Below are 14,785 nucleotides of genomic sequence, written 5' to 3' on the forward strand. Positions count from 1 at the left end.
GTGTCTTTAACCTTACACACCACCATCTGTCTGAGAGCGGGGTGTATACACAGGCATTGTCTTTTCATCCTTGTTTATCTCTCTGCGGTTTTATTGTATATATGCACTACTCTGTGTGAGCTAATGTGTGTGAGTGTGAATGTGTCAGTGACACTATGTTTGTGTGTGTGTGTGTGTATGTGGGGGGGGGGGGGTTGGGCTGATGTCTGGAAGTAATCAGAGTTGCCGGGCCGTGCTCCAGCACCTCCCCATGATGCGACTGGAGTTCTCGGAGCGCTGGTGTCCAGAGTGCCTGCAGGGTAGGGGGAGGGACTTCTCCTGCTGCCTGCCCCCCCCCCCCCCACCCCCCTCTCTCATATTCACAGTTTGTTTCTCAAAGAAAATGCTGCAAATGCAAGGCCCAAGTCAAGATCTGAACGTAAAGGTTGTGTAAGACTGAACACAACGTGGAATACAATGAATATATATAGACCCAGTGTATTGTGTAAAACAGAAAGTCTGTTGATAAGGCCTGAGCTCTGAAATGTGTCAGCTTTTCTTGTGTTTTATGTGGCAGAGCAGAATCGTTTAGTCATTTGGGTCATTATAGTAAAAAAAAAAAAAAAGTTTGCTTGTTTAATGGTGAGCTACTGACCTAATAATCATCTAGAAGAACAATATCAATAAATGTGTTAGTGAACCAGAGAAGTGATTTTGTGTCTATAAATTCGTAGTTCCCGATACAGTGCGTATGGTATTAATTACCAGACTGAAAGAGAGTTTCGCGCATTTTGGTGTAAGTTGCTGTTGTCGGTTACAAAGTTGGGACAGAATCTTGTTGAACCTGAAAAGCTTATCACATGTTGTTCCGTGATTACGGGCCAGACAGTTAGATGAGCAGCGAATATTGTCCCACCCATACCCTCCCCTCGCAGTTGAAGTTTGCGCGTACACGATCATCCAGAATAGGCACTTCTAGATTTCCAATCCAGACCCCGCTGCGGAGCCCGAATTTGGGGAGGAGTGTCTGCAAACGCGTCCAGGGTAGTGCAGTTCTGAATATCACATTCCTTTGTCATAAAAAATCAGGGAGCGAGGATAAGAGAGAGACAGAGGATCGTTCATCATTCCCGCTGGGGAGTTTAAATGGGACAGAAAAAGGTGAGCGTTTTTCCTGCAATTAGAAACAATTGTCCAGCTCCACTAAAAGTTAGATAAGACTGGGTGATGTTGATGCTGTGACGCTGGTCACTGCTCACTCTCACATTTGTTACCTTTGTGTTTATCACCTACCCGGCAACGCCACAAGTTTGACGATATCTGAACTTTTTCGCGTGCTGAGTGACAAGTAGTGCCTTGAATTTTTTTCGCGGACTAGTACATTCTTGATATTCACCATGAAGTGACGAATTTAAGAATTTCTGAGCCGTCAGATTGTGTTTTGTGTATCAAACGTGCAGATGTTGTGATGAGCCGTCCATGCATGTGACCACTGACAGTTAACCCTTCTTATTTCATATATTTCGATCATTTTTACTGTAATACTATCATAATTAATGCATTTGTTGCAGTTTCCTTCGTTTATCTGCAGCTGGTGATTATTGTTGCCGTAAAACAATTTCGAAGATGCTTAGATTAAATCACGGCGATGTAAACTGAGGCAAATAAACAAACAAACAAACAAACAAACAAACTTTTAATAGCTGTCTTGGTATGTACTAGATAAGGCAAGTATTGAATGGACTAACCTCGAATGGAGTAAACGGGCGTGCGTTTCAGTGGAGATAATCGCGCAAGAGTAGGTCTGTTTGGCTAGTCACGCAGTTATCAGGCTTATCCAGCTACGATAGTTTCAGTTGATGGAAGCAACTTAGCATTGATTAATTGTGGAGTTGGGAGTCTCGTAGGTCAGCTTTCATATGTTATCGCTCTAAAGGGCACCCATGCTGACTGACTGACAAGCCCTGCAAATCATTAAACAAAGAGAGGGTCGATAACTTATGGTCATGACATTAGTGGAAGGTACGCAGGTTAAATGTCTCCCGTAGATAAAAACGCAATAAAATGTAGCTTGTGTAGCTTTCCTTTATGAAATCTACATCAAAGTCATACATATTTATAGTACATGCAAAATGATTCCACTGATATTAATTATTTTTGTTAAGAGTGTGTTTCTGTTAATGAATTGTTCACTGTACACATTAAAATCACTTTGGCAACTGTCATATATTTCTCCTGGAACAAGAGGAAGGCAGCACTTAAGCTCTTGCCTGGCTATTTAGGAGCCCACGGGCTGGACTCGCCTATGCGGGCCCCTCTCCCTGTCTGCTCCAGAGGAAAGCCAAAGCTTTCTCAGGTGGTGGGAGATGGTGAACTCATGGTGAAGGATTGTGTCGCTGACGGCGTAAAATGATCCCTCACTTCCTGTGGAGGCTCCTTCCAGGCAGCCACAGACTGTAGGAGTGAGTGTGTGTATTTGCGTGTATGAATGTGTGTGTGTGTGTGTGTGTGTGTGTGTGTAATATTATTAAAAATAACTCAATGTGGATGTGGTTATGGGTTTATGTGTCTATGTGTGTGGTAACTTATGTGCTGTTAGATGGTTTTTTTAGTATTTTTTGTTGACCTTGCATCTCTTTGTAAACTCTTAAGTCAGCTCCTACATTATCATCTGTTTTGGTTCTATTCGTGAACCAAATCAGCTGACCATTGGACTAGTGGAGCCACTTGGTAATTGACTAGTGGAGCCACTTGTTACTTCAAAGCGGGTGAACCTCAGACGACAAGGAGGAGCAAACTCAGAGCTTTAACTCAGCTACACTGGATGTATGATATGCACCCCATCAGAGAATCCAGATGCTGAAATCTGAGCTTGTCCATTTCTAGAGCTGCTTTTCCCCCCAGTGTTGTCTTTTAAGTTTTTTCTTTCCCTCTCTCATATGTAGAAGAAGAATTAAAGGAGAATTTTGACTTTAGGATCAGTTGGATTTCATATTTCTGGGTTGCTCCCTTAAACAACCTTCTTGTAACTATGTAACCAGAATGTTTAGTCATTACTTAATAAGCTTGTGTTCTATATTAAGTGGAGTAAGATCCTGCTAGAGACATATAAAAGGTTTGGGTAACCGAGTAAAGGATGCTTGCACTGATTTCATATTTGCAGTATGTTGCATGTGAGTGTTTGACGAATAATGAGTATGCATATATGTATTTCTTTATTTTATGCAGGGTGCACGTTGCATCTGGGAACATCCTACTTTTTCCATTTGAAGTGTCCAGAAGAGGCCAATCAAATGAAGAGCATGTTGCCCCAGAAAAATACAGGCCCTACACTGGCCTATAGCAGCACAGGTATAGGCTCTTGCTCTCTCTTTGTGTTCCTTTCCATTTCATGGTGCAATAACTCATCTAAGGATAATATCAATGTACTATAACCACAGTTGTATAGACGACTGATGAAGGAAGTGAAAGTCCTCAGGACAAGTCAGCCACTAATAGAACTAATATACAAACTAAAGTCTGGAGTCCAGGTGGTGTGTGTTTGTGTGTGTGTGAGTGAGTGAGAGAGAGAGAGAGAGAGAGAGAGAGAGAGAGAGAGAGAGAGAGAGAGAGAGAGAGAGAGAGAGAGTGGTGTCCTTGTGCAGCTCCCACATGTCCTGCTATGTAGGAGTTCTGACCCAGACTCCCCCCCACAGTACCAAAGAGTACAAAAGCATTCCTGCTCACCTCTTACTGCTTGCATTTTGCCATTTTTAGAAGAAGATATTTTTTTTTTCTTTCTCCACATCATTTATGTTTGCTTTGGGCATAGAATTACTTAAAGGGACTTCTGGGCTCTGTAGTCAGCAGCACGCTGAGCTCACATTATGCCTTCATCCTCAGCAAAACTGCGGATCAGACATTGCCCTTTCTTTAGCCTTCCATTTATTTTGAGAGGGTTTCGCAAATCGCTGCCTATGTGACCAACCTCCTAAACAAAGAGTTGTTGTATTAGCACTTTCTGAGAACTGAACTTGTCATTAGTTGTATAACAGCAGTTTAGATTTCTGAGCAAGTTTCTGAGGGCATTGTCCTCAATCGGGTTTGCTTGATATTATGCATCTGTGATTATTCTGCATCTGTGATCTGTCATGAGTCAACAAACTTATCAGTACTATGTCAAATTAAACCATTGTCTAAAACTCTGGCTAAAGTATCAGTACATAAGCTTTCAGTTTTAACAGCTGGTAACGTGACATTAGTTTTATGTTGTATTTGCTTTTGCTGTCAGATTGCGGAAAGCTTCATACCAATGGTAACTCTGTGGGTGGGTCGAGTGTCAGAGGAACCCGTTCCAAGGCGGAGCTGCAGGAGTTGATGGACAGCTTGCAGCGGAGGAAGTCAGCTCTGGAGGCCAGTTTACGGGCCAGTACAGAGCGTGCTTACCTCAATTTGTCCCCACCCCCAAGTCCCGTTTCCACCAAATATCTCCTACAAGAACGGCCACCACTCTCGATCAGAGTTCCCTCCTCTTACACTGCCACCAGTGGCATCAGCATTCCGCCTTCCCCTCGCCAATCAGAACGGCCCATGAGTCCGGTCCACATCCATACTCATGCACGCCAGCAATCACAGGACAACCTTCTGCTCTGTCAGTTGCCTGATGGACACCGCCCAAGTACTGCCAGCTCCTTCCTGTCTATGTGGAATGGCTCCTCCTATGTGGCCGACACTCTTTCTGTGTGCCGCCGTGGCCCAAGTGGAGCTGCCAGCATGCCCTCCAGTCCCAGGCTGGGCCGCCGGCTGCTGGCCCGTGATCCAGAACCCGCCGGGGACCCTTCCCATCGACAGAGGAAGTACTCCACCGGCTCGTTGAATGGCCTAGCAGGACACAGCCTCTCTATGCCTAGACTGTACCGGGGAGACGTGCCAACCCTCTCCCTACCACCCCGCCACTCCTCCAGACCACGACGCAGCCTCCCTTCCCTGGAGCGCCCTCCAGACGTGACGGTGACAGCCAGCGTGCCCGACAGCCCTCGCAGGGCAAGCCTGTCGTCGGTGGGGTCAGCGCCATGCTTGGACCTAGGCCTGGGCGAAAGGAGGCTGTCGTTTGGGAAGGGAGGAGTGGTCTTGGGAATGGGTCAGAGGAGAGGCAGCATCACCTCCCTGAGCAGCAAGGAAGAGCTCCAAGACTACCATCAGAGACAGAGAGATGAGAGACTTCGAGAACAGGAAGTGGAGAGACTGGTGAGGGGCCATACAATACACACACACACACACACACACACACACACACACTCATATGTGCTTGAGTGAGGCCTTTAGCTGGAAGTGTATCCTTACTCTAAATCAGCCTCTATGCAGAAATGGTCATTTGCTACTTTGATTCCTATCCCACTCCACTTCCTCTGAGACTTTATGAATCGTGAAAGAGTCCGCAAGGTTTGGTCTCCGTCTGTTGCTAATGCTGGAGCATGTTATGGGAGGTTCACCGGCTAGTTCTCAACATGCCTCACAAGCTGTTAACTTAATTAACTCGCACACTCTGGTTCTCCCAGTGACACAAATGTGTAGGAGCCCTATGAATTAGCTTGGAGGATTATTTTGAATTTCCCACTTTAGCCTTTTATTGGGGTTTGAAATGCAGTCTTGCTGGCTTTACTCCACTTTTACTTGTGGGCAAGTTGTTATTTGATTGTGCCTCCTGAAAGTCACATGACACCCCCATGGAGCTGGAGCACAGTTAGTCACATGACAACCTGATAGAGCTGGCGCACAGTTAGTCACATGACAACCCGATAGAGCTGGAGCACAGTTAGTCACATGTATTCTGATGAGACTGCAAGGCGTGCTGAAGAATGTGTGTGTCTGGGTTCTGTGCAACCTTCAAGTTCCCAGGGAATGCAGTATTAGAAATGTTCCTATGATGCTAATTTTGGGTATTATATTAAACCTTAAGCAAATGTTCAATCAAAAAAACAACAGAAACAAAAACAACTGGACGTACTCACTATTTCTAGTTGAGAACAATCCAGTCATCATGTTAATGCTTCAGTGTGAGTGCACTGCAAAGTACTTTATATAATGTTATCCAAAATTATGTTTAACTATAATTGTTTTGTAGTTAGCTAATGTCAGTGTAGCCTAGTGTAGTGTAAAGTTTTGATACTTTAGAATTAACTCATGAATCCACAAGATGCAGTCTTGGTAACACAGGATCCTCTGATTTGTGTGAGGCCATGTGATCTATAAAATTTAGATCTGTTACTACAAGACAGTCACTGCAGTATATCGATCCATTTGTACAAACATTGCAGTTGATGTTTCATAACAGGGCTTTGCATACTTGCTTAAAAGAACCACCCCAGAGAACCATTCCAAAAGGCAATTTATACTGTAGATTTGGCTTTTGATCTCTGCATAGCTTTTTCTGGCTGGCTAGGCTGCTTAGACTCAAAGAGGCTGGATCAATAAGTTATAGTAAAAGCTACCATGAATCACCTGAGTGCTTTAGCTAATAAAGTGCTTTACTTATATTGCAGTGCTTGTATACCCTGTCTCACTCCTGTAGTCTCTCATTCCTCCAGGAGCGTCAGCGTCTGGAGACCATCCTCAGTTTGTGCTCTGAGCTGGACCACCCTCAGGTGGGCCGCGCTGACAATGGCACCTGCCCCGGATCTGCCGCTGTCTCAGACCTGCAGAAGATCAACCGGGAGCTGGAGAAACTGCAGGTGTCGGACGATGAGTCTGTGCTCTCTGACTCGCCTGGCGCACCTCCGGATAGCAGTCCGAGGGGTAAAGGGGGCGGGGAGACCCGGCCCCGGAGACAGAAGCAGCTGAGCAGGCAGAAGGAGACCAAGCCACAGTCCCCCACCAGCAGCGTGCAGAGCGGCGCTCATTCCCATTCCCCACACCACAACAGCAAGGTGAGCGAGCCAGGCCGCCAGCTCTTCATGCATGCGGGTGTGCAGGAATATGAGGCCAACTTCATCGTTCATACTTATAGATAAACAACTTTGGAATAAAGCATTTACGAAAAGGGCATTTGACTTTTTTGAGTTCAGCAATTGTTGTTACAGTTTCTGTCAGGTTGGAGCAGAAGCATGTATGATGTAGGGAAGCTTGAGTATGTGAAAGACTCGGATAAAGTCTCCACTCAGCATTCTGGACATATTCTTGGCTAGTGCATCCTGTCAGCACTAATTTTAACTCAGCTATGACCCCAGATTCATTTGTAAATGAGTGGGAAAACTAATCTGCAAAATGACTGGAGATTGGTCCCACAAACAAAATAAGTGGGTTTTGCTTTCACACTACACTGTACAAGGAGGTAGCAGATGAAGTTGGAGTGAGTTGGGTGTTTTTTATAATAAGTCCTTTCCCATTGGAAAGCTGTAATGGCTTCATGGTATGTTTGGGTTTGATGGAATAATGCCTCACACTAGGGCAGTTACAGACTCGCCAGCTTTTTTCTTTCTCTCAAAGAACAGAGGAGCAGGAAATGACTACATTCCCAGTGGGGATTTGCTGTGTGTGTATTTGTGTGTGTGTTTGAGAGAGAGAGAGAGAGAGAGAGAGAGAGAGAGAGAGAGAGAGAGAGAGAAAAACAAATGTGGCTGTGAGATGGAAGGAAAAAAGAAGAAAGAAATGAAATGGAAAAAAAAGGTTTGCCCTCATCTGTTCCTTTTTCCCCCTCCTTTTACTCTATATAATATGTTGTCATATGCACTTTCCAGTTGTCTTTATTGTAATCTCTCGAGGAGAAAAGTGATTTGCAGAAGTCTTTCTTACATCTGCAAAATGCAACAATAAAACCACTTTAAATACAAAGCAGATTGTAAAATAAGATGGTAAATGTACATGTTCCCCCTTGTTCAACAACACAAGGGCACTGGGGATCAAAGACTGTATAAATCTGTTATACTGCATTTCCTGGAGTCTGTAGCTGAAGCCTGATGGAAGGAGTTGAAAGTTTTCAATCAGAGGGTGACCTGATACAGTCATTTATTCAGCCTTGTTTAAAGTGTGTTTCTGAAACAGTTGTAATAAGTACACTGGCTTTAACAATGCTGCTGAAAAGATTCCTATTCTTGATGCTCAAATTTCCAAACCAGCTAATAAATGCAAATGTCAAAACTGACTGGAAGGAAGAATAGAGTGGCAAGCTTGGAGCACACCCGAAACTTACTGAGTGTTTTCTAAACAAACAAACAAGCAAAGAAACTAATATCTGGAAGTTCTTGTTTGTATTTTCAAAAACACAACTTAACATTAATTAATATACCAAAGTACTTGTAGCTGTTACCTCTTTCAGCTGTGATACCATTGATTATTGAAGAGTAAATATCCTTATTCTCTTCCCTAAAATCGATCAACAGTTTAAAATCGATCTAGTTTTAGTCTAGTTTTCTAGAACCATGGCTGTTTTCACAGCCTAGAAGAAGACTAACTGTGACTGAGTCATCTGCATATTTTAAAATGTACCCATCTTCACACTGACTCCCACAGTCATTTGTATATGATATAAATAAAAGTAGGGATAAAACACAACCTTTTGGAGAGCCAGTAAAAGAAAGTCAGCAATTCCCCCTACCAGTCTAAAGTCCACCGGGGACTTAACCATCAGTCTTTCTGCTAATAGACTGTGCTGGAATAAGAAATTATGAGAAATTGGCCCTTTTCTGCCTTTCCAAATGTTTTTTATGAAAAAATAAAAATCTTCCACCCTCATAGACGAGCAAAAACAAGAGTAGAGTAATGGAACGCTAAAAATATAATTAAAAAAACAAGCTCAATGCCTTTGCACAGCAGCCTAATAATTTACCCCCTATTACAGGCCTGGGCTCTTCCTCAATTCGGTCTGCTGAAGTTACACTCATTACTTCCAAAACACCTCTCCACACTCGTTACTTCAAAAACACCTCTCCACACTCATTACATCTGAAACATCACTTGTAACGAAGGCAGCTACCCTACCCAGGACTCAAACGCAGGTCTGATATGAGGTAAATGTTACCACCAAACCAAAGAGCCATAGCACCCATTAGCCTTCCTAAGTGACGGTTTCTGCCACACCTCTCCATGCGTGATGCATCCAAAACACCTCTACACTTATTACATCAAAACACCTCTCTACACTCATTACATCAAAACACCTTACACTCATTACATCAAAACACCTCTCTACACTCATTACATCAAAACACCTCTACACTCATTACATCCAAAACACCTCTACACTTATTACATCAAAACACCTCTACACTCATTACATCAAAACACCTCTCTACACTCATTACATCCAAAACACCTCTACACTCATTACATCCAAAACATCTCTACACTCATTGCATCAAATACACACCTCTACACTCATTACATCCAAAACACCTCTACACTCATTACATCAAATACAACTCTCTACACTCATTACATCAAGACACCTCTACACTCATTACATCAAGACACTTGACCTTCTGCTCTGAATGTTTTTTCTGTTCCTCTCTCCTCCCTCACAAATCATGCTCTTCAAATCTTAAACAAAACCTGCTAAAATCATTTGCCAGCTTGCTATCACTTTTCTCCCAATTCAGTGCTTTTTCCTCCGTTACTGTCATCTCCTGCCATCGTATTCTGACACTTCCAAATGGATGCAAAATTATTTTCGTTTCATTCCTTTTCTATTTATCTTTATGATTCGTTTTTGTCCCTTATTTCTTTCTGTACTTGTCTGCACAATTCCTTAGTTTTTCTCTCTTTCTGATTGATAAGACTCTTCAGATGTTTGGTAATCTGTGGTTTATTGTTAGGGTATAATATCATTGTTCTGATTAATGAATGTAAATTCATTTATATCTTTGCATAATTCTACAAACACATCCCAGTCTGTTCAAGAACAGCCCTGTTGTGTCTGAGACGGTTTTTTGTCCCATATTCTAATGTGTTTGTTGACTATCTTCTCCCTTTTCAACACTGATCTATAAGTGGTGATAAGTAGTATGATCCGCTAAGTGCACATCTGACAGAAGATTTATATGCATATGCATTTATATGCTTATTCAACCAATAAGGATCTAATAATCTCTGTCTACAAGTTGGGCAGATAACAGGGCTTCTATAGTTAATCATATTAGTTTGTTAATAATTAATAGAAAATGTATTCAAACATATTGAAGGGCATCTGACTTTCCACTGGCAGATATTTATAGTAAATGTGAGTGGAATTTGAGATCTGTGCTTATAACAGCATCTAAGACAAAGGCAGGAGTGTCTTCTTCCCATCTGGTAGTTACAGCATTCCTTTTCAATGCCATTGGATACCATATGCTACCAGTTAATCATAAAGAGCAAAGCTGCTCTTAAACTGAAGAATCCTATGGAAAACCAAGCTGCACAATTTAAATACTGTCTTGTAGGTTTTCATGAAAGAGATTATTTTGCATGTGCATGTATGCATGTGTGTGTGTGTTTAATCTATCAGTGAGAGCTGAGGCAGGGATATAACCCAGATAGAAGTTGCAGGTGTTTGAAAGTGAAAGTCTGGTTTCTGAATTCAGTCCATTTATGCACAAGATGACGTCTCTTGCCTCACTAGCCTAATCTCATTTACTTGCTTCCTATAAACATCTGAAAACCAAAACATTGCACAAACGTTAGCTCATATGTATCAAAGGGACAAAACCTCTCTATTTTGCATTGCATACAGTAATCTTTAAAGCATATCTTAATAGAGTTACCTAAATATAGAATTTATTGTACAAATTAAACTTACGGTGATGCTCTGGTAAATGCCATCTGTGCATATGCAAATGTGCCCAGGTGTCGGAGGAAGTGAAGATGAGACGGGAAGTGACCCGCATAGAGGAAGAGAGGATTCAGGTGCTCAACAACATTGAAGAGCTGGAGCAAAAGATCAAGGATTTAGATACGCAGATGGACGAGTCTATCAGAGAGGTGTGTGCCCGAGGACCTTATCATTCTTTATATATGATATACACTGGTAGTGTAACAGTGATTTAAAGGCTAAATCACAAGCTAAGGGAGAAGCTATCATGAAACAGAATAACGGACAGCATGGTTTGTCATGATGAAGATGAAGATGGTGCACAACATAAGCTGGCTGGCTAGCATGCTAATGGTTTGCAGAGTTATGTATGAATATATACACAATTCTCTATTTTTCATTAGTTTGGTTGAGTTGGTGAGATGAGTATGAATTGCAGCAGTATTTTACAGCTACACTGCATTTTAAAGCAATTTTGGGAGACAATGAAGTGCAATTAATTTCTCAGGCTTTTCTTACAACATCTACATCATTATTTGTCACTTTTATTGCTTAGCAACAAAGTTCAGTACGTTTCATGTAGAAAACCATTCATATCTTAAAAAATGGGTTGTTAGCTGGTCTAGTTTTTGAACCCGTTTTTTGAAGATTGCACTCTCTCTCTCTCTCTCTCTCTCTGTGTAGATGGAGGTGGAGAAGGCTCTGCTGGAGGGAGAGCAGGGGGCGGAGTTAGCGCTACTCCATGCGGATAAGGAGATGCTGGAGCAGCTCAGTGAAAAGATGGGCAAAGTGGAGAAAAGTGCAGATGCTGATAAGACACAGGCAGGTCCAGCTGAGTTTGGTGACATTTATTTATGCCTTGAAATAATGACTGATTTTTTTTTTTTTTTTTTTTAATCTTGTTACACTACAAGGGTGGAAAATGTGAATATATGGAACATCTAAATAAATATTAGTGAGCATGAAGATTTCTTACATCCTACATTTACCTGCTGAGCACACCTGTACCTTTTTTTTTCCATTTCTGTTGCTGTAACCCAGCCTTGCCTCTTCTCTCTATTCCTTCTCATTCGTGTGTGCGTGTCCTTCGTGTGCACTTGTCCTTTGTGTGTATTTTGTGGGTGTACACACGGGGCCTGCCTGCACTCTGTAGGACACAGCCCTGTTGGAGGCAGAGAGAGTTAAAATAGAGAAGCTAGCAGAGTTGATCTCGGAGCAGAAGAGCCAGCTGGACTCGTGTCCGGAAGCACTGAAGGAACAGCTCCAGAGGCAGCTCTCCAGGGTCAGTCAGCCACCTGCAGACCCCTATTGCTCTCTCCTGCTGCACCAGCCACCTCCGTACCTTTTCCCGTGCTCTTCTGGCTTGCTCGACTCGCATCCCTGCCTGGCTCCAAGGTCCTGGCTGCTCCTCCTCTCCTGTCTTCTCCTTTCCTGCTTTGAGCAGTCTGGCCTCTTCTTTGGTAGGCGGCTCTCCTAGCATGATCTGCCCTGTTCCACGCATGTCAGCTATAGCTGATTCATTCGATAGCTTGATGCGTGTATCTGTGTGTTTTCAGGACACAGAGATGTTGGAGGCTGAGACGAAGCGTTTCGAGGATCTGGAGTTTCAACAGCTCGAGAGGGAGAGCTGTCAAGATGAAGAGAAGGACACACATCTCCAGCAGCTTCTGAAAGAGACTGCAGAGTACCAACGCAGCATAGTCATGCGCAAGGTACGTGCACGTGTGCGTGTGTGTACGTGCAGTTACAGACTCCCACAAATGCACTGTAAAAAATTTATGAGAGAGAAGGTAAAATTATTAAATGCATTTCATTACATTTATTATTAGTTCACTCAGTTTCATTCCCAGGAAACAAGAAGTGGAGGAGTGAGGCTTTATCATAATTTAATCTGTTTACCAAGAAAAATTTCTTTGTTTTAGGAGAGGATCCTGACCCTGAAGAAACAATCTACTCAGATTACCCACCAGGCTCAACGGGAGAAGGAGAACTTCCTGAAAGAGAAGAACAATCTGCACCTCATGTTGCAAAGGGTGAGTTTGGTGTGTGTGTTTGTAAATGTGTGTCTCCATGTGTGTGAGCCAATTCCTACATTCTCACACACTTCCTCATTAATTCTCCACAGGAGCGGGAGAACCTTTCCACTCTGGAAGAGAAGTATGCCGAACTGACTGGTGGTCTTAGCCCTGTATCTATGAAGGATGTAAGAAAAACCACCACTACATAAATGAGATCTTTTTGGGCAGACAATTCATAAAATAGAAAATATACACTGCCTGGCCAAAAAAAAAAAAAGTCCACACACACTAATATTTAGTTGGACCACCTTTAGCTTTGATTATGGCATGTATTCACTGTGGCATTGCTTCTGCAATGTCACATTTATTTCTGTCCAGAGTTGCATAAATTACCCCCCCCCCCCAAAGTTCTTGTATTGATTATGGGAGATTTGGACCAATGCACAAAGTCTTCTCCAGCACATCTCAATGGGGTTCAGGTCTGGACTCTGTGCTGGCCAATCCACATGTGAAAATGATGTCTCATGCTCCCTGAACCACTCTTTCACAATTTGAGCCTGATGAATCCTGGCATTGGCATATTCCAAGATGACATCAGGGAAGAAAAAATCTATTGATGGAATAACCTGGTCGTTCAGTGTATTCAGGTAGTCAGCTGACCTCAGTCATTGAGCATATAATGTTGCTGAACCTAGACCTGACCAACTGCAGCAACCCCAGATCATAGCACTGCCCCCACAGGGTTGTATGGTAGACACTAGGTATGATGGGTGCATCACTTCAGCCGCCTCTCTTCTTACCGTGATGCGTCCATCACTCTGGAACAGGGTAAATCTGGACTCAACAGACCACATGACCATTCCTTCAGAGTCTAACCTTCATGCTCCATAGCAAATTGAAGCCGATTTTGCTGGTTAGTCTCACTGACAAGTGGTTTTTTTAAGGCTACACAGCTGTTTAGTCCCAATCCCTTGAGTTCCTTTCGCATTGTGCGTGTGGAAATGCTCTTACTTTCACTATTAAACATATCCCTGAGTTCTGCTGTTCTTTTTCTACAATCTGATTTCACCACACGTTTAAGTAATCACTGATCACGATCATTCAAGATTTTTTTCCAACCACATTCCTTCCTCGAAGATGATGTTTCCCCACTGTCCTCCCACTTTTTAATAATGCGTTGGACAGTTCTTAACCCAATTTTAGTAGCTTCAGCAATCTCCTTAGATGTTTTCTCTTGATGCGTGCCAATCTTTTCCATGACCACAGGATGTGTCATTCGACATGGTTGTTTAACAAATGAGAAGCTACTTCTTGCATCAGTTAGGGTTAAATAACACGTTGCCAGCTGAAACATAATCACCCATGCAGTAATTATCCAATGGGAGGCTCTTACCTATTTGCTTAGTTAAATCCAGGTGGTGACCTTTTTTTTGGCCAGGCAGTGCATACTTAGTAACTTAATACTGCTTTAATTAGGAGAGTTTTTTCTTCAAATATATATCCACTAGTTGAGAAGTTTATTAAAGTCCAGTCTTAATCTCAACACATTTTTTTTTATTACAGCATTTTCGCTCTATGGAGGAGAGAAGGCGGCGCAGCAGTGGTAAGGAGGGTGGGCCGTTGCTGAGTGACATTAGGCCCCGTAAGAGAGAGAGGCAGAGCTCCGGCACCTTCAGTAGTTCCACACTTGGCCACAGCCTGTCCCCAAAGGTCAGACATCCGTGCCCACTTTGTGGCTTTCACATGCATCCTTATTTTTAATAATTCCCATATAAAGGTTTTCATGCATAAAGAATAAGCACCAACTAATATGAAAATGTCAAACGCAAATACAGCGAAAGCTGAGGTTTTTTTGTGATTATCCATAGTTAGGAAACATTTTTTACAAACTTAAAGAATAAGGCTTAAAAATTGTTTTGCCTTGTCCGCTGTCATGGGATGATCAAATAACACAAATAACCCAAAGATCCCAAAATATCCAAACAACGCACAAAATTTGTCACCTTTAAAAGGCCACACGGCGAAG

The 14,785-nt window shown here is 42.7% G+C and overlaps 1 protein-coding gene across 6 annotated transcripts in view; it reads left to right on the top strand.

The window, feature by feature from the left end:
* Positions 1-947: 947 nt before the first annotated feature.
* The window catches only part of phldb2a (pleckstrin homology-like domain, family B, member 2a), a 22,580-nt gene continuing 8,742 nt past the window's right edge, over positions 948-14,785 (top strand). For 2 of the 6 annotated variants that reach the window (XM_027006469.3, XM_027006471.3), the window contains exons 1-11: positions 948-1,140; positions 3,208-3,330; positions 4,250-5,205; positions 6,546-6,884; positions 10,777-10,911; positions 11,426-11,563; positions 11,895-12,023; positions 12,298-12,453; positions 12,664-12,774; positions 12,867-12,944; positions 14,323-14,469. In XM_027006469.3, the coding sequence (XP_026862270.2) occupies positions 3,273-3,330; positions 4,250-5,205; positions 6,546-6,884; positions 10,777-10,911; positions 11,426-11,563; positions 11,895-12,023; positions 12,298-12,453; positions 12,664-12,774; positions 12,867-12,944; positions 14,323-14,469 (2,247 nt within the window). In that variant the 5' untranslated portion in view covers positions 948-1,140; positions 3,208-3,272. The remainder of the gene's footprint in view (positions 1,141-3,207; positions 3,331-4,249; positions 5,206-6,545; positions 6,885-10,776; positions 10,912-11,425; positions 11,564-11,894; positions 12,024-12,297; positions 12,454-12,663; positions 12,775-12,866; positions 12,945-14,322; positions 14,470-14,785) is intronic. The other 4 variants (XM_027006472.3, XM_027006473.3, XM_027006470.3 and 1 more) reach the window with 3 other exon arrangements.

The sequence above is a fragment of the Electrophorus electricus genome, chromosome 19 (genome assembly GCF_041902795.1).
Source record: "Electrophorus electricus isolate QZ-2024a chromosome 19, ASM4190279v1, whole genome shotgun sequence".
In the NCBI taxonomy this organism is placed as follows: Eukaryota; Metazoa; Chordata; class Actinopteri; order Gymnotiformes; family Gymnotidae; genus Electrophorus; species Electrophorus electricus.